This window comes from Macaca nemestrina, chromosome 5, assembly GCF_043159975.1.
Source record: "Macaca nemestrina isolate mMacNem1 chromosome 5, mMacNem.hap1, whole genome shotgun sequence".
Taxonomy (NCBI): Eukaryota; Metazoa; Chordata; class Mammalia; order Primates; family Cercopithecidae; genus Macaca; species Macaca nemestrina.
Genome location: NC_092129.1, coordinates 166,619,924 through 166,647,259, shown reverse-complemented (window position 1 = coordinate 166,647,259; position 27,336 = coordinate 166,619,924). Strand labels below are relative to the sequence as shown.

Below are 27,336 nucleotides of genomic sequence, written 5' to 3'. Positions count from 1 at the left end.
ATGGTGTAAACAAGAGCAAAGGGGCAACGTGGGGACACAGGAATAGAAAAAGCTTCCTCAACTGCATAGGTGCTTAGAAATGGCCATAGAGGGGCTTGGGGAATGAGCTCCTCTTCAGTGAAGGGTTTCTTTTTTTTTTTTTTTTTTTTTGAGACAGAGTCTCTCTCTGTTGCCCAGGCTGGAGTGCAGGGGCAGTGGCGCGATCTCCACTCACTGTAAGCTCTGCCTCCCGGGTTCACACCATTCTCCTGCCTCAGCCTCCCGTGTAGCTGGGACTACAGGTGCCCGCCACTGCACCCAGCTAATTTTTGTATTTTTAGTAGAGACGGGGTTTCACCATGTTAGCCAGGATGGTCTCGATCTCCTGACCTCGTGATCCGCCCGTCTCGGCCTCCCAAAGTGCTGGGATTACAGGCGTGAGCCACCGCGCCCGGCCTAGTGAAGGGTTTCTATCTCGTGTTCAGCTAAGCGAGTTTCCACTCCGTGATAGGGGAATAGCATAGGGTTTATCCTGGTCCTGCTCAGCATTCAGAGTCTTTTATTTTATGGCTCTGCCTTACTCAGCCCCATCACCCCAAGTCAGCGCACAGAGCCAGCCCGGGGTGTACTTAGCCTTCCCCATGGCCTCAGTTCTCACTGGGCTCCCTCTTGCCTCAGTAGCCCGGTTCCCTGTGGCCCAGTGCCATGGACAGCTGGCCGGCCCCCAGTGGCTGAACTGTCTACTCCTCAAGGAGATGGTGCCTTGAGAACACAGTCTGTGTCTCATCCACCTGTGTAGCCCCAAGCCAGTACTGAACGTAGCCCAAAACACCTTTGCAGACAATTTTCTTAAGCCACTGAATGAAGAAGAAGGAATGAATTCGTATATGGGAAATAGGAAAACTGAGACTCAGACAGATTAAGTAGTCTGTCTACTAGAAGACTCAAGACCTCCAGAATCACGTGGGTTGTCACGTGATGAAGGGACTGGGTCTCAAATTAAGGTTCTCTGATCCCCAGAGTGCTTTTTCCACTACATCAAGTTATGGGTCCTAGCCTTTTATCTTCAGACATCTCAACTTAGAGGACAAATGCTTAAACTACGAGGCTGATCAGAGATGGTTCTGAGGGGTGATACCACCAGAGTGGAGGGGGCAAATGGGATGGCAAGGTAATTGTATGTGTGGTTTCCATAGAGATGTTAGGGAATAAATATTTCTAATTTCAACTTAGAGGAGGCATATTTATATACAAGGCAAATTAGGGATGGCTCTGAGGGGTGATACCGCCACAGTGGAGGGAGAAAATGGGATGGCGAGGAAATTGTATATGTGGTTTCGATGGTCGATGGAGATGTCAGGGAGTAAATACCTTTCCGGAGATGACTCTGATTTGTGAGACACTGCAAGATCTCTTGGAGGAGCTGGGATTTGGGGAGTGAAAGTAGCAGTGCTAGGAAGAACCTTGGAGGCAGCTGAATCATGGCACAGGAGAGGGATAGGATAGGACGTATTTGGGACTTGGGGAGTTGTCCCTGTAGCATGTGGGTATCTCAGGAGCCTGGGAATTGTAGCTAGAGAGCTGGGGTGAGATCCTTCTGAAGGTCAGGCTGAAGCATTTTTCTCCTGTGGTGAGACCTGATTAGAGGCTCTAGAGGAGTCAGTTGGCTAACCAGGATCTCATATATGTTTTCTCCAGTTTCATGAAACATTGAGAGTGTTCCTTTTCTTACATAACTCTCTGGTCTCAGCTATTCTGATTTCACCATCTCAAAAATCAGAGACTCTTGAAACATCTTTGCAATAAAAAGAAAATGGTGCTTTTTGTTTGCTGTTTGGCGAGAAGCTGTCTCCAGAAATGCTCTATAGGAGAGTAAGCAAAAGACACGAAGGCGGGCACTTTGGCAACGTGAATGTATCTCTTAGTCAAACAGCTCCCTGGCTTGACTGAGCAGGGTTTGCTTTCAGCCCCCTCACACTACAGTAGGGCAGGAAACGTTTTTTGATCAGCCTTGGTTTTCTAGATATGAGCCTTGTGCCTAGCAGATAGTGGGAACTGACTGATTTGAGTGAATGAAACAAACATATTCAATGAGCCAGTTAATGAATGAATGAATACTGTGATGGTGTGTTTCTCCTATACATAGCATTACCCAATTAGTAATAGTGAATCACAAGGTTACTTCTCCTAGTGCTTGGTAGTTTCCTGGGAAAGAAAAAAAAGTCACTGATATGGTTACAGTAAAGAGAATTTAACGATTGGCCAGGCGCAGTGGCTCACGCCTGTAATTCCAGCACTTTGGGAGACCGAGGCGGGCAGATCACACGAGGTCAGGAGTTCGAGACCACCCTGGCCAACATGGCAAAACCCCGTCTCTACTAAAAATACAAAAATTAGCCTGGCGTGGTGTTGGGCGCCTGTAATTCTAGCTACTTGGGAGGCTGAGGCAGGAGAATCACTTGAACCCAGGAGGCGGAGATTGCAGTGAGCCAAGATCACGCCACTGCACTCCAGCCTGGGTGACAGAGTGAGACTCTGTCTCAAAAAAAAAGAAAAAAAAGAGTTTAACAATTTAGGACGGTCTGATGGTAGTTTACCAAATATTTTAAATTTTGATGGACCTATAGAGAAATTAGCCCATTGTAACTTTATTTTTTGCAGAGAGTTCACATATAAACCAGTTGCCTAGCCTCACTATGAGAAAATGTTTGAAAGTCTCCAGTTGCCTGTCACTTCAAGTCTATTTCCTTTTTTTTCTTTATTTCTTAAAAAAAAAAAAAAACACTTAAAAATGGGGTACATGTGCAGAACGTGCAGATTTGCTACACAGGTATATGTGTACCGTGGTTTGCTGCACCTATTGACCCGTCCTCCAGGTTCCCTCCCCTCAGTCCTCACCTCCCAATGGGCCCTGGTGTGTGTTGTTCCTCTCTCTGTGTTCATGTGTTCTCAGTGTTCAACCCCCACCTATGAGTGAGAACACGTGGTGTTTGGTTTTCTGTTCCTGCATTAGTTTGCTGAGGATAATGACTTCTAGCTTCTTCCATGTCCCTGCAAAGACATGATCTCATTCCTTTTTATGGCTGCATAGTATTCTATAGTGTATATGTACCACATTTTCTTTTTCTAGTCTATCATCGATGGGCATTTGGGTTGGTTCCATGTCTTTGTTACTGTAAATAGTGCTGCAATAAACATATGTATGCATGTGTCTTTATAGCAGAATGATTTATAATCCTTTGGGTCTATACCCAGTAATGGGATTGCTGAGTCAAATGGTATTTCTGGTTCTAGATCCTTGAGGAATCGCCATACTGTCTTCCACAGTGGTTGAACTAATTTACATTCCCACCAACAGTGTAAAAGTGTTTCTGTTTCTCCACAGTCTCACCAGCGTCTATTGTTTCCTGACTTTTTAATAATCACCATTCTGACTAGCGTGAGATGGTATCTCATTGTGGTTTTGATTTGCGTTTCTCTGATGATCAGTAATGTTGAGCTTTTTAAAATATGTTTCTTGGCCACGTAAATGTCTTCTTTTGAGAAAAGTCTGTTTCCTATTTAATACTAGGTTCATGATCTTCAGAAGCCCTTGGATCTGGGTCTCCCTTTCGGAATTGGAAGAGAAACACTCACTACCATTATTTCTGTATTTTTGGCCTAGTGAAGAGAACTTTCAGCTAGCAATCAGGAAACCTGAAAGACCCACTTGTTTTATTAACATGAAAACGTTATCCAAGTAGCATTATCTCTTACTTGTTTTGTGAACTTGTTGTGAGGAATTTACAAAATCCTTTAGACAATGTGGAGTTTTAACACAATTTGAAATCCTGAAGAAAAAGGAGCCATGGAAGAGACCCAAAGGCTTACATTAGAGGGAGCAAGTGTGCTCTTTCAAGTCATGGGAGGAAGCCACTGTGGTTCCAAGTAGGAAAAACCAATCTAGCGTCTTCTTTTAAATGAAAATTTCTCCTATGAAAATCTGGCTTTCAGCCTGATCTGGGATGGTGCCAGTGAGTGGGTAGGCAAGGAAAAGGCAGTGAGAGGTAGCTAATTAATTAGTCAATCAAAAAGTATTTATAGATTCTCTAGGTATAGGGCACCATGCTGGACTCAGTGGGAGATGCAAAGAAGAGTAAGATCCAACCTCAGCCCCTGAAAAGCTTGCAGCCGGTCTCCTTGGGAGACAAGGTGTACATGTGCTGACAGGAAAGAAAGCACAAGGCAGGTTTTTAATTGGGCAGTATGTCTCACAGATGCAAAATAGGTAATCCAGGCAAATAGGGTGTTATTCTAGGCTTATCACTATTTACATTGTGCCATGGAGTGTCGATGTTCAAAGCATCTATGAAAGCTGCTTTTGTAACTGGTTCCATTGAGCTAGTTAGGGCTTAATAGACCCTTCACCACTGAGCATAAGATGGGTTGGGTGAAGAAAATATGACGGATGAAGGAGTGCTGCTGTTTTGCAGAAATGACCCCAAAGAGATTGGGCCTTCACCCTTTGCTGTTTAGAAGCAAAAGAGTCGTCGTAAAAATGTTCAGAGGGAAAATATGTGATGAAAAACATGAATTACATACCACAATTTTCATTTTATGGTAACCGCACCTTCATGTAGACTTGAGAAAACTCTTTTAAACATGTTGGAGGAATAAGTACATGGACAGAGGAAAATGAAGTGTTGGGGACAAAAATAAGGCTATACTGACCTGAAGTTTTCCGTTAGTCATTTCCATTGACCAGATCTTCTAGATGACTGCTTGACATTCCAAATATAACTATTCCCGCTGACAGCAAAATGAGATGGAATGACTTAATAGCGGCAGCTAACGTTTATTATTGACCATGTTCCAGACTTTCTCTACCTTTATACTTCATGGCAACCCTGTGTATAGTATACCTCCTGGCTCAGATGCAAAGAGTCATAATTGTGTTAACTCTGGATACTGATCACACAAAAATTGTGATATAACACTATTGGGAGGACAAGACAATAGGCAATGTGCATGTAGGTAGTAGTGGAGACTGAGCAAGGAAAAAGTAAACCCTTGTATTTTTGGTGGGAACTCAGTAGATAATGCCCCAAACTGAAGAAAACCAAATAAGACACAGAGATAGAGTCATGTTATTTAGAGATAAGGGGGAGGTGGGGGGTGATTATCAAAGACACAGTTAAAATAATTGAAAATGATTGGCACTTATGACACAGAATGGAAGAGTGTAGAACTATTGATTCTTTAAATTATGTGCATGTTTAGCTTTGATAAAAATAAAAATTAGACTGGGCGCCATGGCTCATGCCTATAATCCCTTTACTTTGGGAACCTGAGATGGGCGAATTACTTGAGCCCGAGAGTTCAAGACCAGCTTGGACAACATAAGGAGACACTGTCCCTGCAAAAACTAAATTTAGAAAATTAGCCAGATGTGGTGGCATGCCCTGTAATCCTAGTTACTAGAGAGGATCTTTGGTGGGAGGATCCCTTGAGCCCAGGAGGTGGAGGCTGCAGTGAGCTATGACTGTGCCACTGCACTCCAGCCTGAGAAATAGAGTGAGACCCTGTCTCAAAACAAAAAACAAAAAACCTTGAAAAGTGAGGGGAAAATTCAAATAAGAAAAAAAAAAAAAAAGACCAAAAAGGAGGATGGGTGCACTTCTCATTATAATGACACTCAAAACAGAATACCAAAAAAAAAAAAAAAAAATTAATTAATTCAAAACAAAGAATTAAGATTAATCTCAAGTACAAGTTTTCAAAACCTGATTTTTTTTTTTTTTTCTGAGACAGAGTCTCATTTTTTCACCCAGGCTGCAATGCAGTGGGGTGAACATGGCTTACTGCAGCCTCGACCTCCCAGGCTCAAGAGATCCTTCTGCCTCAGTCGTCCAAGTAACTGGGACTATAGGCATGTGCCACCACAACCAGCTAATTTTTCAATTTTATGTAGAGATGGGTTTCGCTATGTTGCCCAGGCTGGTCTAGAACTCTTGGACTCTAGCAATCCACCTGCCTCCGCCTCCCAAAGTGCTGGGATTACAGGCGTGAGCCACCGGACCCAGACCCTAAAACAAATCGTGAAAAAGAGAAAGTTGTGCCATGTTATGTTCCTTCCTCTTTTTTCCCCACACACACTCACACTCTGGTCAGGTGTTTCTGTGTATCCTCTGGCCTTTCCTTGCCGTCGGCTTCTACTTGAATAGGATGACTAGCGATGATCTGGAGGACCAAGTTTGAGCTGTGTCATCTAACCCAGTCGCTTTATTCTCCAGCTGTGAATCTGGCTTCTCTTTGTTCCTCACTGGGTTCTTAGAATAGCTTCTTTCCTACCATCTTGCTGTATCCTCCTATTCTGCTGGCCTCCTGAACCAAACTCCTCGGTCTATCCCCCTGGCTCTGACTCATTCCTTACCCTGACCTTGCTGTCTGTATTTGCTTTGACTACCCTATGAGTTTCCTCAACCTAATTCTTAATTCCTGGCTGCCACCTCCTTGTCAAAACTTGGCTAAATCCACTTTGGAATGCTAAGGCGGATGGGACTGCCTGGGAAGAATTTGGAGAATCTGCAGGTCTGCTCTTTCCTCATTCTTGAGAGCCAGGCTAGTGGCTGAGGGTATATGGAGAGAGAGAGGGAGAGAGGCAGAGAGAGTTTGGAGAGAAGAGGGCATGATCATGCCGACCATCCTGGGCCCCATCAGTCTCCTTGGGAATGCTAATATGTCTCCTGGTATAGTCTTTCTTTTATTTATTCTTCATTTTATCTTAGAAACTGTTCTGAAAGTTTTAAACCCAGAGACATCTCTCCAACTTCCTTGCATGAGCTGTATTTTGACCACTTTAGAGACTGTGGCAGAATTTCAGTCTTGCTCGTGGTGATTTTACATGGAGTGACATCTGAGTCGCTTTTCGACTGCATTCCACACCAATCTGTCCAGCCCTGCAGCTTGTGGGCTGACTCCTGTTGTCTTTCAACATACGGAGCACTATGAGATAGTGCGAGTTTGGGTCTTGTCAGGGAGTCTGATTAAGCCACAGTCAGAGACGGCAGTCCTAAGTGTGAAATGTAACAGGCCTTCTCAAGACAGCTTCATCTGTGAACTGCTGGAGGTGGCTGGTGCCATTCTGTTAGGAATAGGAGCTTGCTAACAAAGCAAACATTTTTTTTTTCTGTCGCGGGCTAGGTCTATGGTGGTAACATTTGGCAAGTTGAGTAACAGGGAACATAGATAACTGTGAACAGATGGGCAACTATTAAAAGATTTCAGGGGCTTTCATCATTTCTCAAATGGCCTTCACCCACCTACAGGATACCCAGTTCCCTTGCAAGAGGATTACGTAAAGGATTCAATTACATTTCTCTTTCCTTTTTTTTTTTTCTTCAATTGCGATGGAAGCACAAGCTCTGACGTGAAGAGGAAAAGAATAGATGAGAAATTTCTAATTTTGAATCCCCTTAGGATTAGATGCTGATTTCAGCTGTGCAGAGAACACTGCCCCATATTTTGCAAGAGTAACTGTTGCCAGTTTCAGGAGAGATGACTTTCCAAAATAGACAGTAAACTCCGCCCTCCACAGCCGATGACCATCTGACATTCAGACAGAATTACAGAGGTATATAAGCTTTTGAAACTTTTATAACCTTGCTTTTGAAAAACGGCAGTGGCACGTCATCACTGCGTTTAAGCTCAAAACTGATGGACTACAAAACACATAAGAGAAATGTATTGCCTGGTCCCCTGCAGAAACATAAAATATTTATCCATCTGAGAGCAATTAAATGTATTTCCCCCTGCTTTAGGACAGCAGTGTCTCTGATTCAGAAGCATGCTGTTCCTCTTTTGCTCAGAATGATGCTTGGAAGGTTCTTAAGAGGGAGAAGAATTCCAGGCACTGATTAAGAGGAGGCATGTTGTCTTCTCTTAAGGGGCAGCAGCCTGATTTTGCCAAAAGCAGTCATAAGTTGATGTGGCCGGGGTTAAGGTGGCTATAAGCTAGATCTCAGGAATCTGAACAAATTAGATTGGGTGTCATTCCTCAGAGGTTGCCTTAATGACATATAGATTCTAGGGCCAATAATCTTAATATAAGTTTACAATTTTAGTGGATACTTACCCTATGCACAGTCATTTAATTTTCTGTTTGGAAGCAGGAAGCATGGATACCCTGCCCCCTCGCCATTTTTTTTTTCTTCTAGACAGTGTCTTGCTCTGTCACCCAGGCTGAAGTGCAGTGGTGTGATCTCAGCTCACTGCAACCTCCACCTCCTGGGTTCAAGCAATTCTCCTGCCTCAGTCTCCCGAATAATTGTGTTTACAGGTACCTGCCACCATGCCCGGCTAACCTTTTTATTTTTATTATTTTATTTTATTATTTTATTTATTTTTGAGATACAGTCTCTCTCTGTTGCCAGGCTAGAGTGCAGTGGCACAATCTCAGCTCACTGCAACCTCCGCCTCCCGGGCTCAAGTGATTCTCCTGCCTCAGCCTCCCGAGTAGCTGGGATTACAGGCATGTGCCACCATGCCCAGCTAATTTTTGTATCTTTGGTAGAGATGGGGTTTCACCAGGTAGGCCAGGCTGGTCTCGAACTCCTGACCTCATGATCCGCCTCTCTCAGCCTCCCAAAGTGCTGGGATTACAGACGTGAGCCACCGCACCTGGTCACCCTGCCCCATTTTTATCTCCAGTCCTCTAATCAGCTTCAGTCCCTATTTATCCCAGCCAAGAATACTGGGTAACTGAAGATCCCTGTCTCTACAAACCACCCCACCGAAGACTAAATTTTGCTTAAACATAACCAGCAGCCTTATAAAAGGAAAATAACCATTTGTCATATTTTAAATTAAAACCCTACATTCAGAATAATTATAATTTAAAATAATTCAGCAACAGAAACACCAAAACAAACCAATCAGTAACAAGTGCAAAACAATTAGCTCTTGGAGGTGATGGCCTCTTTGCCTGCTAAATGATGCTCAGGTTCATAAACTCAGTTCTCCTGGATTGGGCTGTTTGGTTTTATGTAATTGAGTAAACAAGGATTATCAGTGGGTTTAGTCTCCTTGGAGAATTTTACTTTAACAGAAGGAATTATTGAAAATACTGAAAATATGTTCCCACCATTAGCAGAAGAAGAGCTGGCAATATTAATTTTTCCATATATGTTTTGTAGGCTTTCAAAAAGTAAGTACTGCACATAGATTGTGTCATATAACAAAGAAGCATCCACACAGGCACTTGGAAGCAGTATAAAGGGAGTGAATATTTGTGTATTACATACTGGGCTTGTAATAATCACTAATGGAATAGAAAATAAGCTCAATATAATGCTGATTTTTTTTTTTGTTGTTCCAAGATTTAGGTTCTTTTGAATTTCACATATTTTTCTGATATTTAGAAATACTCTTTAGATAAATAAAAGATGCATGCACACACATTTATAGCAGCACAGTTCGCCATAGCAAAGATACGGAACCAACCTAAGTCCCCATCAACCAATGAATGGATAAAGAAAATGTGGTGTATATGCACTATGCAATACTAGTCAGTCAAAGACAGGAACAAAATAAGGTCTTTTACATTAACTTGGATGGAGCTGGAGGCCATTATTCTAAGTGAAGTAGCTCAGGAATGGAAAACCAAATATCCTATGTTCCTCACTTATAAGTGGGAGCTAAGCTATGAGGATGCAAAGGCATAAGAATGATATAATGGACTTTGGGGACCTGGGGAAGGATGGGAGGGGGATGAGGGATAAAATACTACACGTTGGGTACAGTGTACACTGCTCGGGTGATGGGTGCACCCAAACCTCAGAAATCACCACTAAAGAACTTATCCATGTAACCAAAAACCACTTGTACCCACCCCCAAAACTGCTGAAATTAAAAAACAACAATAATACATACAATTTCTTGGTTACAAAAATAAAAACAAAGCCATCCCCAGTGATTGTGTCTTCCTCCTTGCTGTTGTTGAGACTGATGGTGTTGGTTTGCTTATTCTCCCTGATGCTCATGCAGCCACCGTTTGTGCCTGTGCTTTTCCAGAATGGCCAACATGCAGGGACTAGTGGAAAGACTGGAACGAGCTGTCAGCCGCCTGGAGTCGCTGTCTGCAGAGTCCCACAGGCCCCCTGGGGACTGCGGGGAAGTCAATGGTGTCAGTGGAGGTAGGGTCACAAACTGTTGTCATTCCTGGTCTTCTTGTGGGTCACTTCATTTTGTTTCCATCATTTCACTCTCAAGGAACATTTCTATTATCCTTCAGCTTCCTTACCCCTTCCATTGTATGTGACCATAACATTAACCAGAGGCAAGCAATCCTGAAAAAGAGAAAGGAAGAAAATCTTTCAACCCACAATCCACAAAAATTATCAGTATCTGTGCCTTTTAGAGACAGGGTCTCGCCTTATCACCCAGGCTGGAGTGCAGTGGTGCAGTCATAGCTCACAGTGACCTCAAACTCCTGGGCTCAAGCCATCTCCCCACCTTGGCCTCCCAAAGTGCTGGGATTACAGGTGTGAGCCACTGTGCCCAGCCTCAGTGCCTCTTAAGAGCATATTCATCTTTCGTTTAGTGTTCATACTGCTGTCCGGCACTCAATGACTAAATATATTATCTACATAATTATCAAAAAAGAAACTAATGTTCTTGATTAGAATGTAAATTGGAAGGAATTATCATTCTGTAGATTTTCATTTTAAAGAGAACAAATCACTAAATTTAGGAACTCAAGTTTTGAAGGAAGCTAGTGTTATGCAAAGACAAATATGACTGTGATGTAACATAGCTACGTCATGGTGTTTTACCTTTGCCTATTCCTAACCAAATATGGTGTTTTTTTTGTTTTGTTTTTTTTGTTTTTGTTTTTGTTTTTTTTGAGATGGAGTCTCGCTCTGTCGCCCAGGCTGGAGTACAGTGGCATGATCTCGGCTCACTACAACCTCCGCTTCCTGGATTCAAGTGATTCTCCTGCCTTAGTCTCCCGGGTAGCTGGGACTACAGGTGCCTGCCACCACGCCCAGCTAATTTTTTGTATTTTTAATAGAGACGGGGTTTCACCATGTTAGCCAGGATGGTCTCGATCTCCTGACTTCATGATCCGCCTGCCTCGTCCTCTCAAAGTACTGGGATTACAGGCGTGAACCACCATACCCGGCCAACCAAATATGCTTTTAAAACTATATCCTAATGCCATACTGTAAAACATTTTTTAATTATATAATCAAAACTAAAAAGTTGGCTACTTTCTCAAAAAGGGTACCACATATGGCAAACTCTCCAAGTTATCTACAATAATTTTTCCAATTCCTTCTTGAATAAGGGACAAAGAAAAATTACAAATAATTTACTTAATAATTTTTTTTAACAAATAAAGGACAACCAATTAAATTTGAATTTCAGATAAAGAACACTTTTTGGGGGTTTATAAAGATGTCCCAAATACTGCATGGGCTATACTGCGTGTTATGCACCTACATCTAACATTTATTCATTGCTTATCTGAAATTCAAATTGAACCAGGCAATCTGCACTTAATATGGCAACTCTGTTCTTGTCACGTGGGCTCTTCCTCCTTATCTGACCCATATGGAATCCTGTCAGGTTTTTTTGGGCTGAGAAAAGCCGTGGGGAAGAAGGGACTTCAGAAAAAGCTTTCACCAGGGAAGACCTACATTGGTGCTTCTAGAGTTTCAGGCGAATTTGGACCCGTGCCTGTATTACATACCATGGGACAGAAATTACTGTGTGAGCACAAATGTGCTGGCTGGTTTATTTCCCCCCTGAACATAATGAAAATTAAAATGCTTTGAATGAATTGAAAGGGGGTGTTGTTTTAAGGAAGGCTGCCAGGAGCCTGTAAGTTTTTTCCGCTCCAACTGAGACACATCTATGATTTCACTTTAAGCCTCTTTTTGTTAACTGTATACAGTTGGCATATGAGATTCAATAAACCTTATTTGTAAGAAAATATTTTCATCCTCTCTTCAATAACTTTGTTTCATTATACGTATATGTTGGCATCAGGTGATTAAAGACATTTCTCTAAACTACTGACCACAAATGTTAAGCCTTTGTTTTGTGAATACACAAAACAAAGTTAAAATCCAACTACCAGGAGATTATTTAGTATTATTGAGTAAAGAAAAAAAAACTCAATAATTTGAACCTCACTTATTCAAAGAGGTACTAGACTGAACTTGGTACTTTGTAAAAAAAGATTTTTTTCTAGGAAAATTAATAGGCTTAGAATTAGAGGGTATGTAATTAAATTATTTAAATTATTTAAGTGTTTAAACAAATATTTTTCTCATATAACAAATCATTCCAAACCAGTTATTAAAGCAGAGCTCTTCTAAAACAACTTAGCCCACAATTTACTATCCTACTTGAAATGAAGTAGGATAATTAGTAAATTGTCTGAATGATATCCATCCTTAAAACATTTTACTAATGCTAAACAACACCATTTCCATTTCTTCTTAATTAGTAAGTTTTGACAATTTTCTAAATTCTACTTTTGACAAATCCGCAGAACAACCTTTTACCTTACTTGTAAATATCATTATGACAATGTTATAGCAAAAGTTAAGTTTTTTTTTACTTTAAAAGAAACTTTTGGCCAGGAGTAATGGCTCCTGCCTGTAATCCCAGCTCTTTTGGAGGCTGAGGCAGGCAGGAGATCGAGACCATTCTGGTTAACACAGTGAAACCCCGTCTCTACTAAAAGTACAAAAAATTAGCCAGGCGTGGTGGCGGGCGCCTGTAGTCCCAGCTACTCGGGAGGCTGAGGCAGGAGAATGGCGTGAACCTGGGAGGCAGAGCTTGCAGTGAGCCGAGATCACCCCACTGCACTCCAGCCTGGGCGACAGAGCGAGACTACATCTCAAAAAAAAAGAAACTTTTAGAAGGAACATAATCCCTTACAAATGCATAATAGGCATAGATCAAAAGACCACTCTATTTTGATACTGGTATTATGATGTGCTTTAGAAGGTGAGTGCTTTTTGTTTTTCTCTGATGACAATCGGGTAAGTCCAGGTCAACGGTTGAAGAAATATTTTTGCGTTTTTACAATGTGACAAACACCATGCTAGGTGCAAGAAAATTGAAGATGAATTATCCGCAGTCCTGATGCTCCAGAATCTTTGGTCTCAATGCATTACTATTCAGGGCCCCAAATTCTTTGATTAAGGGATGCTCAAAGGATGCAGTTTGGAGAGAAAGACAGGTCTGCCTGCAGGAGGTGTGAACAGAGCTGAACGATGAAAGGAAATTGGAACATATTCCCTTTTATCATTTGTACCTTCTGCTCTGTCAGAAGAGGACTCTGACACATTTCTGAAACTTTCTCCCACTTTAAATACTCAGCAGAGACCGCACCCCACCTCCCCCGCCCCTCACCCCGTGCCCCGCCTGGGGCGTCTTCCATAGCAACAAACAGGTTTATCTGTTTCCAAAGGGATCCATAAGGAGCCTTTGGGCTTGTGTCCTTCTTATGTTCCAGAAGTTGTTACATACTGTGCTGTGAACTTTAAGGTAACTTACTCAGCTTCAACATCTAGCTTCAGCATCCTGCTCAGAAGTTACAACACACCTGCAGAGCCGTAAATAACATTTCCATCACCCTTTGGGCCTGTGGAAATGGGTAATTGGGAAAAAGAAAAAGAAAGACACTCACCTAATAGTTTTGTGAGCATGGATGATGTATTTGTACAACATGAGGAAAGGAATCCTAGGTTTTGGTTAGAGTTTTCATAGTTTCTCAGTATTGTATTTCTCAATATTAGGGACATGAAGTCAGGGACTTACATTTTTTTTCTGTTAATTAAAAGGCAGGGAAGGAAATGCAGAGCACACCTGTTGGGCAGTTGCCACCTGAGCTTTGCCAGTAATTTGGCAGCTCTGAACCCAACGGGTATGGCCTCAGCAGTCAGTTTCACTCCCACTGTGGTTGTCCTCCCGCCCCCTGGGGGTGAAGAAGGAAGAAAAGGAGTGAAATCAGCTTTCTTTTCCTCCTTGCCCAGAGTTCATTATTACCTTCTGACTGTCCTCGGTAATCTTGGGATTGTAAGGTCATTACAGCACCTGAGCAGGTGGCTATGGAGGAAGGGCCACTGGCTTTGAATGAATTGGCTGGGTTCAGGTTTTGGATCTGCCTTTTGTTTGGTCTGTAACTGTGGCCCAGTCAAGTGCCGTGTTTGCAAGCCATCTCCTCATCTGTAACATTGCAATGGTGCTACCTACCTCCCTGGGTTCGGAGGGAGTGAAATGAAATTATGTAGCGTCTTTACTCAGGAGGATGAAAAATAGCAAAACAGTGTTTTCCGGAGCTGTTGAGAAATGTTTAATAAACATTGATTGAGATCCAGGCATGGTGGCTCACGCCTGTAATCCCAGCACTTTGGGAGGCCTAGGTGGGTTGATCACTTGAGCCCAGGAGTTCGAAACCAGCCTGACCAACATGGAGAGACCCTGCCTCTACAAAAAATAAAAAAATTAGCCGGGCATGGTGGCGCACTTCTGTGGTTTCAGCTACTTGGGAGGCTGAGACTGGAGAATCACTTGAACCCAGGAGATGGAGGTTGCAGTGAGCCAAGATCACGCCACTGTACTCCAGCACAGCCTGGGTGATAGAGAGTGAGACTCTGTCTCAAGGAACAAATAACAAAAACACTGATTGAGTGAAGGAATGACTTAGCGAATGAATTAGTGAGAATGACATTGATGATATTAAACTTCCATATTGCCTATGGCAAGACAGTCCCAGGTTTTCTTTTCTTTTTTTTTTTTCTTGAGACGGAGTCTCGCTCCATCACTCAGGCTGGAGTGCAGTGGCGCGATCTCGACTCACTGAGATCACCTCCACCTCCCAGGTTCTAGCGATTCTCCTGCCTCAGCCTCCCAAGTAGCTGGGATTACAGGTGCCCACCACCACGCCCAGCTAATTTTTGTATATTTATAGAGACGGGCTTCACTATGTTGTCCAGGCTGGTCTTGAACTCCTGACCTCAGGCGATCTGCCCGCCTTGGCCTCCCTAAGTGCTGGGATTACAGGTGTGAGCCACCGCGCCGGCTAGTCCCAGGTTTTCATTCAACTGCCAGGGAATAACAAAATGCTCCTTTCCCCAAGGTGTGGCACCCTCCGTGGAAGCCTTTGACAAGCTGATGAACAGTATGGTGGCTGAGTTTTTAAAGAACAGTAGGATCCTTGCTGGGGATGTGGAGACCCACGTAAGTACTTTCCTCCCCTGTTCTCAGTGGAGTTTAAACTTACCAGCCCAGCCTCTGACAACTCTAAACAGCCTGAGGAGATCTTTATTTGTTTTTTTACTCTGGCTAGGCAGATGGTGGCTAAAACATTCATTTGCCCATTTATTCATTTAATTGTTCCTTCAACGCCTATGGATAGAGCCTTGCCCGGCACTGTTCTGGAAGCTAGAAGCATGGGGATGAACAAGATAGGCCACATCCTGCTCTCACAGAACTTCCACTTTAGTCTGGGAAACAGATGATATATACAAATATATAAACGAATTCAGGTAGTGTTAAGTACGAAAAGAATAAGAAAGCCAGGGTCATGATTTAGAGTGCTGGAAGCAGGGATACTGCTTGAGATAGGAAGGTGTATCTGAGGTGACACTGAGCAGAGACCTGATGGAGAGAGGTAGTGAGCTGTGGAGAGATGTGGGGAAGAGAGTTCCAGGCAGAGGGAACAGCAAGAGCAAAGGCTCAGAGCAAGCGTGGTGTGTTCCCAGCAGAACAGAACGTCTGGGAGAAGATAAGGGAGAAGGATAACAAGGGCTCAGAGTACAACATGCTCTTCTCGTCACAGTGAGGGACTTGGCTCTCCTTCCCACTGTGATGGGAAGCCACCTGGGGTCACCGGGCAGAGGACTCAGGGTGATTTGATTTATGCTTTAAAAAAGTTCCCCTGGTTGAGCTGACTCAGTCACCAGCCACCCTTCTTCTTTCTCTAAAATGCGGCCTGAGGATATCACCTCACATCCATTGGGATGGCTACTATCCAAAGAACAGGAATTAACAAGTACTGGTTAGGATGGGGAGAAGCTGGAGCCTCTATGCACTGTTGGTGGGAATGTAAAGTGGTGCAGGCATGGTGGAAAACAGAATGTTGGCTCCTCAAAAAAAAAAAAAAAAAAAAGAACTACCATATGATCCAACAATTTCACTTTTATGTATATCCCCCAAATTTAAAAGCAGCATCTCCAAGAGACACCCATGTTCATAGCAGCATTATTCACAATAGCCACGAGGTGGAAGCAACTCCAGTGGGCACTGACAGATGCACTAAATGTGGTCTTTACATACAATGGAATATTATTCACCCTTGAAAAGGAAGGAAATGCCGTTACATGTTGTAATATGGATGAACCTTGAGGACATGATGCTAAGTGAAATAAGCCAGATACAAAAAGACAAATACTGTATGATTCCACTTATTTGCAGTACCTGGGGTGGTCAAATTTGTGGAGATAAAGTAGAATGGTGTTTGCCAGAGGCTGGAGGGAGCAGAGAATAGGAAATTGTTCAATGAGTGCAGAGTTTCAGTATTCCAAGATTAAAAAGTTCTGGAGATTGTACAACAATATGAATATACTTAACACTACTGAGCTATACACTGACAATGGTTAAGATGGTAAATTTTATGTTATGTGTATCTTACTCTAATTTTGAACAAAGTACAGCCTGAGGAAAAGCAAAAACACAGAGTTTGATAATCTCTGGATTGGAAGAGAACTTTAAAGCTACCTAAGCTAGCCTGCCAGTTTTAGACACTTTTTGTATTTTAAAACATATTAGCATCATCTCCGGGGTTAGTCATTGTTTGCATGCATTTAGTGAAAATCTAATGTGATAGCCAAAGCAATTAAAAACATAAAAAGACATTTATCACTGGATTCTTCTTTTTCTTTGACCTTTGTTTCTCACTAAGGATTGAATTCCGAATCCACCTACTTATAGATTTCTCAGCAACAGCACAATCCTGGCAAAACCATTTTCAGTATAGATTCACAGAAAATCTGATTCTTCAATAAAGTTGTGGTTTGGGGCTTAAAAAAAAAAGTATAAAGGGATTCTCTCTTTGCTCCCCTCCCAATTAGACATCATATGCAACACACAACACCAGTCTCCCAGGGGATCCAGTGACTCTGGTTATGCCAGAGGCTCCAAGATTGTAATTAAATAGGTGCTTATCTCATCATATTGCAATGTATTTGTTTGCCACATCTGAGAAAAACAAAGATACTTCTCCATTTCTGTTGAAGTATACCCCTTGGTGAAAGAGACAAGCCTTGATATATATGAGTTCTGGAAAAACCTGGGCACTAAGAAGCGTCCGCATCAAATGTATCCCACAGCTCTATCGTTACTACTCTAGTCTGTTCTTTTCCTCAGTGTTTTTGTTTACAAGAAACCTTGTATGCAGCAAGAGAGTGGCTGAGCCTCTTATATTCTGAGACATGATAACTCCTGAATGCTAGCATACACAAAGGAATATTATCTGTAATACACTGAAAAAGATGCTTGAGTGATTGATGAACATTTTCTCTCTTCAACACTATCACAGTAATCATTGTATCACTATGGTTACTATTAATTAATGTCAACATTAGGCTTCTGAGGTACACAGTACATTATAACTCATTAGGAGTATCTCAAAAATTCTAGATAGAAACTTTTTATAGGAGAATAATGAGGCCTATAAATAAATGTATTTAACTTTGCATTTTTTAAAAAAGATTTGTGTGCTGTCTTCAAATTGCACAGTAAACAGTCCCTTTAAGTTCTTTTTAGAACAAAGTGAGATATAAAGTGTAGCTTGATTAATATTAAGTTTTTCATCTCTTCATTCATCAGGCTGTAAACAGGATGACTCAGATGAAGGAATATTCTCAATAACGAATATGTAATGCTTAAGGAAATGTTATGTTCTCACTAGTTTTTAAAAAATAGAGGAAAGGAAGGAAAAGAATAAAAGAGGGAAGGAAGAAAGACAAGCAAGAAAGAGAGAAAGAAAGAAACACTTGTCATCTGAAAGTTTAGACTCTAGCTCTACAACACAAAGAAAAGTACAGGCAGCTATAGTCCATCTGCCCATGACTTTAATACTTTGAACATGCTGTTTATTTTTTCTCTGGCTTATAGAACCATGTGTCATTGGCATTAAGCTTGCAGCTGTTGCCTCTCACATCAGCCAGAAGTGGGGGCTGAACTTTATTCCAAGAACACACCTGTTGCCTAGAAAAAAAGCCCTCACATACCTGATTGTACAGGATGGAAATTTGAGAGTGACACAAATGTGCATCATGTTAAATCCTGTGCCTGGGCTTAAAAGCCATTTCACAGATACCAGTAAGGAATAAGGGCAGCCAAGCTATGATTTAACGTCTGTCTCGATGTGTTGGCTGCTGGTTGGGTTTAATTTACTGAACACTCAATAGTCTATTGACAGAACGGACCACAAAAAAGGGGAACTAATAGCTACAATTGGGAATCTCTGCTGAACCGAAGAGCATAACAGGTTTAGAAAAGATTAGATCTTGTAAAGCCTTCTTGTGTGCAACCTAAACCAAAGGACTTGTTTAAACTACTCTTCAACCCAAGAACCATGACACAGCTTGCACCCCTTTTAAAAAACAATAGATAATTGTATGCATAATTGCATACATGCATGATTTTATAATAGATGTTGGGTAAATAGAGTTCTCAATGTCAAGAAGCAGATCCTCTAGAAACTGGGCCTATATAAGACCTAGCCCTTGGTTGGACATCATTTATCCATAAATAGATTTATGTGATTTGGGTTTTTTTTTTTTTTTTTTTTTTTTTTGAGACAAGAGTCTCGCTCTGTTGCCCAGGCATGAGTGCAATGGTGTGATCTCAGCTCACTGCAACTTCCGCCTCCCGGGTTCAAGCGTTTCTCCTGTCTCAGCCTCCCAAGTAGCTGGGATTACAGGTGTGTGCCACCACACCTGGCTAATTTTTGTATTTTTAGCAGAGATGGGGTTTCACTATGTTGGCCAGTCCAGTCTTGAACTCCTGACCTTGTGATCTGCCCTCCTGAGCCTCCCAAAGTGCTAGGATTATAGGTGTGAGCCACTGCACCCGGTCATTAGGGTTGTGGTTTTTTTTTTTTGTTTTTTTTTTGAGACAGAATCTCGCTCTGTCACCCAGGCTGGAGTGCAGTGGCATGATCTTGGCTCACTACAAGCTCCGTTTCCTGGGTTCATGCCATTCTCCTGCCTCAGCTTCCCCAGTAGCTGGGATTTCAGGTGCCCACCACCATGCCCGGCTAATTTTTTTGTATTTTTAGTAGAGACAGGGTTTCAAAGTGTTAGCCAGGATGGTCTCGATCTCCTGACCTCGTGATCAGCCAGTCCGCCCGCCTCCGCCTCCCAAAGTGCTGGGATTGCAGGCGTGAGCCACCGTGCCCTGCCCATTGGGGGTTATTTTTTAACAAAGCTATCCTATTGTTAGGAGTCATGGTGGAACTGATCTCAGGTCTATTTCTAATTGATGTGACAAATGTGAAGCAGCTGCACATCCTAGCTTTTCCTAACCCAAGTCCTTTTTGGAGATTTCTAAAACTTACATTTTAAATGTTTCTGGGAATCTGGAATATTTATTTCCTGTTCTTGATTGAAGTGGATTTAAAAAACTGTTATTACCACATGCTCTCACTAGTAAGTGGGAGCTAAACATTGAGAACACATGGTCACAAAGAAGGGGATAACAGACAGTGGGCCAACTGGGTGGTGGAGGGTGGAAAAAGGGTGAGGATCAGAAAGTACCTGTCGGGTGCTATGCTCATCACTCGGGCGATGAAATAATCTGTACACCAAACCTCCGTGACACAAATTTACCTACATAACAAACCTGTATGTGTACCCCGGAACCTAAACTAGAAGTTTAAAAAAAGATAGCATTAAAAAAAATAATTCTTATTAATTATTTAAAATGAAAGAACCACAATTTGAACAAAAGGGCAATAAAATTCAACTAAACATAACACACATAAAGCATACTATGATTAAATCACATGCCGCACAATATTCTGTCCTTGAGTTCCCTGACTTCTATAAAGGATGAACATGATCAGAAAGTTATTAGAGCCTCACTTTTGATGGGTCACGGTCACTATGCTAGATGTCCCTAGTCTTTACCATTTATTTAAATCATCTACAAAATAGGTTGCTCATTTTGTACCATGCTGTTCAGTTAATGAGTTCAAAGAGTGGCAAAAAGAGAAGTCCCTCTTCCTCTGACTTGCACTGGCAGTTTGTATTAATATTTGGAGTTAGAGTGGCCTTGCTTTTGACAGCATGACCTTGAGCTAGTCCCTTCATCTCCTTAACGAGGCAGGACGACATAATTTATCAGGGCCTCTGGCTCCCAATAGCCCATGCACCTGACTCATCAGTTCTCTCAGCCTGAAAGCATGAGGGAGCCATTCGGTTTCCAAATGAAGAGCTTGCAATAGTGTGGCCTCACCACCATTATAAAGAGCATCTTCAGCCATGCCAGGGAAGATACCCTGAGAAACAAGCAGAAGGAACCACATCAGAAAAAGGATACACAGAACACTAAAGACAAAACGTCTTTCCACTCTCCTGTGGTATAGATGAACATCTGGCTCCTTCATCTAAAAGGACCTGTAGGCCTCTACCAATCTGTGCTTTCTGGTCCTACGAGTTGTCACATCTTCCTTTACCTGAATATTATCTCTGAAACATATAATAACCTTACATCTGGAATATATAGTACAAAATATCTGCATGTGTATTTTACGGATGGTATCTTGTATTCTTTCAGTTCTTTCAATTCTCGAAAACATTTATGGATCATTTGTACTCATTTAAAAAGTGACCATTTACATTTTTGGTGCTTTAGAATCTGTGTCTATACAGGATCCCCATCCCAAAAAATCTTATCAGAAGCACCACTTTGGGGCTGACTCAGCAAACCAGCCCATTCCACGTCGATCTCCTCACCTCCCCCACTCTGCCTGCAGCCAACTAGCTCTCCCCATGAACTTCCAGTTTCCTGTTCACTGTTTTAATTTGAACATTAATTTTTATTACCACTAGATGTAGAATATCTTGGCAATTGCAAGCCCGAAGAATCTGTATGTGTTTCAGTTTCACCAAATGACAGAGATCCAAAAAATGACTTGCATCAAGAATTCTGCCTCTGGGTTTCATCCAGGCTTTAAATCGGGCATCTTCTTTCTTACTGTCTTAGCCATTAACGATAGCCAGAATTTTTAGAGAAGGAAGCATTTAAAAGTCATCCATTCCAGTTATCCACCCATCCACCCCCTTGGCTTGCTTGCTTCTTTTCTCTCTTTTTTTCTTGCTTCCTTCTTCCCTTCCTTTCTTCTCCCTCTTTTCTTTCTTTTCCTTTCTTTCCATATATTTTCATCCTTCTTTCCTTCCCTACTTCCTTCTCTCCCTTTTTCCCTCGTTTTTCTTCCTCCCTTCCTTACTTCTCCCTTTCTTTCTTTGCTTTTATTTTCTTTTTCTTCCTTTGTTCCCTCCTTTCTCCTCCCTCCCTTCCTTCCATCTATCTGTCTGTCTGTCTTTCTGTCTTCTACAGAGAAGAAAACTGCAAATTAGAGAGGCTAGGTGATGTGTGTGGTATGTTAAAGACCTCAGCAATGCTGTGGCAGAGCCAGGAATCTAGTCTCCAGAGTCTCTGTCTGTCACCTTGGCAGGCGCCTACTTTAACCTGCAGTAGGGTGGCCCCATCACCATTCTAAAAAGCATCTTCAGCCATGCCAGGGAAAACACCATGAGAAGCAAGCAGAAGGAACCATGTCAGAAAAAGGATACACAGAACACCGAAGATAACACATCTTCTCTTCCTGCCCTCCTGTGGTATAGACGAACATCTGACTCCTTCATCTAAAAGGACTCTAGGCCTCCACGTGTCTGTGCTTTCAGGTCCTACAAGTTGTCATGGCAGCTGTGTCTCCCGCCAGCCTTGTGGTAATTGACTGCCTGGTGAGAAGCAAGACGGCAATGACCTGCCTCCTTCCTCACTCCCTCTTTCTAGAAGAGGAGGATGGGTCTCCACGACCAGGCTCAGGCCCAGGGCAGAGGAGAGGGTGGAAGGCTACTGTGCCTCTTAGTGACCAGGAGAACGCTGCCTCCGGGACAGAACTCTGTCTCTCTGGATCTTCATTTCTGCTCCTTTGCACTGGCCTGGGCTCGGCCTGGTCATTACTCACTATGCTGTTGGCACCAAATTAGCAGAATTCAGAAAACTCACAGATAGATCAGCCTCTGTTATCATGTCTTCCCAAGAACGGGAAGTTTTATTCTCAGCACTGAACACATAGTTTACTACCAAACATGCTTCAATCCACAGCCCATCTCCTGCTAAATTTCAGGCCTTAACTGGACATCCCTGTGACTCCTTTTTTACTTAAAGTTTGTTTCTAGAGCACGCAATCTCCATCTATCTCACTGAACATCCTGATTTCATAAACACACTTAGAGCTTTGGGGACTGACCAATAAGAAACCGGACTTGAAATCAAAACCAGACTTCAAAGGGCCACCAGGCCTCACCAACCACAGGATTGCCCCGTCTACTCTACCAATGAAAAAAGTCATCACCAAGATACCTTGCTAAAACAACAAATCAGATTCCATGAGTCTCTAAGGTTAAGATGATACCTGCCCTTTTTCTTTTTCCTGGACAGCAAATGTGCTTTCTGCCGAACTCTTGCTTCAGTGTTTTTCTTTCTGCTTTTTTAGTAATTTAATTTTTTTTTTTTTTTTTTTTTTTTGAGACGGAGTCTCACTCTGTCACTTAGGCTGGAGTGCAATGGCGCGATCTCAGATCACTGCAACTTCCCCTCCCAGGTTCAAGCGATTGTCCTGCCTCAGCCTCCTGAGTAGCTGGGACTATAGACCCGCACCACCAAGCCGGGCTAATTTTTGTGTTTTTAGTAGAGATGGGGTTTTGCTATGTTGGCCAGGCTGGTCTCGAATTCCTGACCTCAAGTGATCCGCCTGCCTCGGCCTCCCAAAGTGCTGGGATTACAGGCGTGAGCCATTGCACCCGGCCTGATTTAATTTTTTGAGTAAATGTTTGCATGGGTTAAAAAATTGAAGCCAGGAAAAGCACTGCATGTACTTTGTATACTAATGTACGTGTTCATCCCATTGCCCGCCATACCCCTGAAAGTGACGAGTTTTCTAGTTACTTATGTATCCTTCCAGTGTTTATTTTTGAAAATACATTTATTCTTATTTTCCTTTTATGACTAGACGGTCACCTCATTATATACACAGCTTTGCACCTTGTTTTCTTCACTTAATATATTCTGGAGATCTTTTCTGTGAGTCCATCGAGCTTCTTCACTGTTTATTACAGCTTCAAAACACTCCTCTGTGTAGATTATCACTGTTTATTTGACCAGGCCCCTGTTGCTGGACGTTGGGATGTTTCTAATCTTTTGCTACAGTGCATAAGCATGTATGCACAGAATTATCTGTATACACAAGTATATCTGAGGATAAATTCTCCAAAATGGGATTCTTGGGTGTACCAGTTAGGGTCCTGGAAGGATACTCATGGATAGATCCTGTGAGTCTCTAAGGTTAAGATGATTAAACTCTTAATCTTGGCATGGTCAAACTAGGGACTTTTTCTTTCTTTCTTTCTCTTTCTTTTCTTTTCTTTTTTTTTTTTTGAGATAGAGTCTCACTCTGTCACCCAGGCTGGAGCACAGCAGTGCAATTTCGGCTCACTGCAACCTCTGCCTCCTGGGTTCAAGTGATTCTCCTGCCTCAGCCTCCCAAGTAGCTGGGATTATAGGTGCGTGCCACCCTCCCAACTAATTTGTTTTTTCTTTTGTGTTTTTAGTAGAGACAGGGTTTTACCATGTTGGCCAGGCTGGTCTTGAACTCCTGACTTCAAGTGGTCTGCCCACTTTGGCCTCCCAAAGTGCTGGGATTATAGGCATGAGCCACCGCGCCTAGCCCAAACAAGGGAATTTGAGGAGAGTTTAATAAAGGGACTATTTCCAAAGCTGTGAGCAGGCAGTCAGGAAACAAGAAATCATAAAGTACCCAGGACTACCAGTCACAGGAATCACTGCTACACCGAGGTTTGGAGAGGAAGAGAGAGAGGCGAGTATCAGAACCTTCCGCAGAGAGACACAGCCACGCGATGGAGACCAGCAGGAAGAACCAGGGGAATAAAGGCCACCTCCCGCTTGCCTCCCTTGCTCCAGTCTCCTGTCAAGCCTTCCACTGAACCCAGTGAGAATCCAGGAGCCAAGGAACCTGTGGATGTTGATGCCTTCTAGGTCAGGGGTCCCCAACCCTGTTCAGAACCAGGCTGCACAGCAGGAGGTGAGTGGCGGGCAAGCTTCATCTGTACTTACAGCCCCTCCCCATCCCTCATTTTACTGCCTGAGCTCCGCCTTCTGTCAGATCAGTGGAGGCATTAGATTCTCAGAAGAGCATAAACCCTATGGTGAACTGCACATTCGAGGGATCTAGGTTTTGTGCTCCTTATTAGAATCTAATGCTTTATGATCTGTCACTGTCTCCCATCACCCCCAGATGGGACTGTCTAGTTACAGGAAAACAAGCTCAGGGCTCCCACAGATTCTACATTATGGTGAGCTGTATAATTATTTCGTTGTATGTTACAATGTAATAAGAATAGAAATAAAGTGCACGATAAATGTAATGCATTTGAGTCACCCCCAAATCATCCTCCTGCTCTGTCTGTGGAAAAATTGTCTTCCATGAAATTGACCCCTGATGCCAAAAAGGTTGGGGACTGCTGGTCTAGGTGGTTGGCCTGGAGCACAGAGCAGGGTGCAGCAGGGTAGAGAGTGGGTCTAGAGCAGCAGAACAGGGATGGGCAGGATGCTGGGTGATGAGAAGGGCATTGTGCTTTTGAGATCGATTGTAAACTGCCTTCCATGGGGAATATGCCTGTTACACTTTCATCAGCAATGGATGAGTGTGTCTCTTTCCCCAGACTCACCTACAGAGGGGGACGTCAGTGGAGTTTTGCCAGTCCGATAGGTGACAAATGGTATTTCTGTGTCGTTTTCAATTTGTATTTTTCTTACGATGAGTGAGGTTGAGCACCTTTTCATATGTTTAAGAGTCATAGGCTGGGCACGGTGGCTCATGCTTGTAATCCCAGCACTCTGGGAGGCCGAGGTGGGTAGATCACAAGGTCAAGCATTCGAGACCAGCCTGCTAACACAGTGAAACCCCGTCTCTACTAAAAACACAAAAATTAGCTGGGCATGGTGGCGCACACCTCTAATGCCAGCTACTCGGGAGGCTGAGGCAGGAGAATTGCTTGAACCCAGGAAGTAGAGGTTGCAGTGGGCCGAGATTGTGCCACTGCACCCCAGCCTGGGTGACAAAGTGAGACTCCATCTTGAAAAAAAACAAAAAAAGACATTGCTTATGTTTTGTTTTTTTTTTTTTTTACCACCCAGAAATTTTTTTACGTAGGAGAATTCATTATAAACATATCTTTTTTTTTTTCTTTTATGGCTTCTAGATTGTGAGTTGTCATTTAAAAGGCTTTTTCTGCTGGGTGTGGTGGCTTACGCCTCAAATCCTAGCACTTCGGGAGGCCAAGGCAGGCAGATCACGATGTCAGGCATTCAAGACCAGCCTGACAAACATGGTGAAACCCCGTCTCTAGTAAAAATAAGAAAATTAGCCGGGCGTGGTGGTGCGCACCTGTAATCCCAGCTACTTGGGAGGCTGGGGCAGGAGAATCGCTTGAACCTGGGAACTGGAGGTTGTAGTGAATTGAGATTATGCCATTGCACTCCAGCCTGGGCTACCGAGCAAGACTCCATCTTAAAGAAAAAAAAGAGAGAGAGAAAAAAAAAGAGAGGAAAAAAGCCTTTTTCTTCTAACACTTTCATGGCTTCATTTTTGACACATAATTTGGATCCACATTTGAGTTTATCTTGGCGAATGATGTAAGGCATGGATCCAACTTTTTTTTTTCCCGATAGGTTCCTGCAATTCCCATCACTATCATTAATCAGTCCATTTCCCCCATGGATCTAAATGCTGCCTTTATCACATGCTAAACACCTGTAGGTCTTCAGGTCTGTTTTTGGACTTTCTGTTCATTCCATTGTACTGCTCATGTCTCAGTTTCAACTGCTTTAGTCACTGAGGATTTAGAGCAGCAGTACTCAACCTTTTGGGCACCGGGGACTGGTTTCATGGAAGAGTTTTTCCACGGACCAGGGAGAGGGATTACATTTTATTTCTATTATTATTACATACTCATCAGAAGATAGAGTCAATGAGAGCCCTGAGCTTATTTTCCTGCAACTAGACAGTCCCATTTAGGGGTGATGGGAGACAGTGACAAATCATCAGGCATTAGATTCTCATAAGGCGCATGCAACCTAGATCCCTCGCATGCCCTGTTCACAATAGGGTTCACGCTTCTATAAGAATCTAATGCCATTGCCGATCTCACAGGCGGTGGAGCTCAGGCGGTAACACAAGCGATGGGGAGTGGCTATAAATATAGACAAAACTCCACTTACTTGCTGGCTGGCTTGCTCACTGCTCACCTCCTGCTGTGCACCCCACTTCCTAACAGGCCATGGACTAGTACCAGTCTGTGTGTCCTGGGGGTTGGGGACCCCTGATTTAGAGTATGCTTCATGTGTAATAGAGTTAATTCCCCCCATGGCTTTTCCTATCCAGAGTTCTCCTGGATGGTCTTGCTTGTCTTTGCCTTTTTATTTAAAATCAGCTTGTCTGTTTCTGGAAGAAAAATGTTGGAGTTTTTATTGGAATTGGTTAAAATTATGAATTAGTATTAAAATGTTCACATCTGTGTGATGTTGAGTCTTCCTGTCCAAAACCAGGATATGTCTCTCCATTGAATCAAGTCCACTTTTGTATCCTTCAGGAGTTCTATCAAGTTTTTCTTCAGAGTTTTGGCATGATTCTTGAGTTTATTTTGGAGGACAGGGGTTGTTATTTTTAGTAAATGCGCTAATTTTGTCTATATATTTTTGAATTGGTTGTTCGTGTATGTGAAGGCTGCTGATTTCTCTGTGTTAATTTTGTGCCTGGCTACCTTTCTGAAGTTCACTTTTGTTGTTGTTTATTGGAGCTTTTCAGTTGATTATCCAGCACTTTTTAAGTATATAGTTATTTGCAAATAGTAATTATTGACCTCTTCCTTTTTATACCTTTCATGTCTTTTTATTTACTATTACCTTTAAGGTAGTATTTAAAAAATATTGACACAGGCTTATCTTTTAGCAGGAATGCCAGCCCATTAAGTATCATGCTTGTTT

General features: G+C 42.6%; 1 protein-coding gene across 3 annotated transcripts in view; it reads left to right on the top strand.

Moving 5' to 3' along the window:
• The window catches only part of LOC105482489 (cyclase associated actin cytoskeleton regulatory protein 2), a 166,499-nt gene that overhangs the window by 19,902 nt on the left and 119,261 nt on the right, over positions 1–27,336 (top strand). For 2 of the 3 annotated variants that reach the window (XM_071097585.1, XM_011742624.3), the window contains exons 2-3: positions 10,030–10,151; positions 15,116–15,216. In XM_071097585.1, the coding sequence (XP_070953686.1) occupies positions 10,031–10,151; positions 15,116–15,216 (222 nt within the window). In that variant the 5' untranslated portion in view covers position 10,030. Of the gene's footprint in view, positions 1–10,002; positions 10,152–15,115; positions 15,217–27,336 lie in introns of all 3 variants that reach the window. The other variant, XM_071097584.1, reaches the window with a different exon arrangement.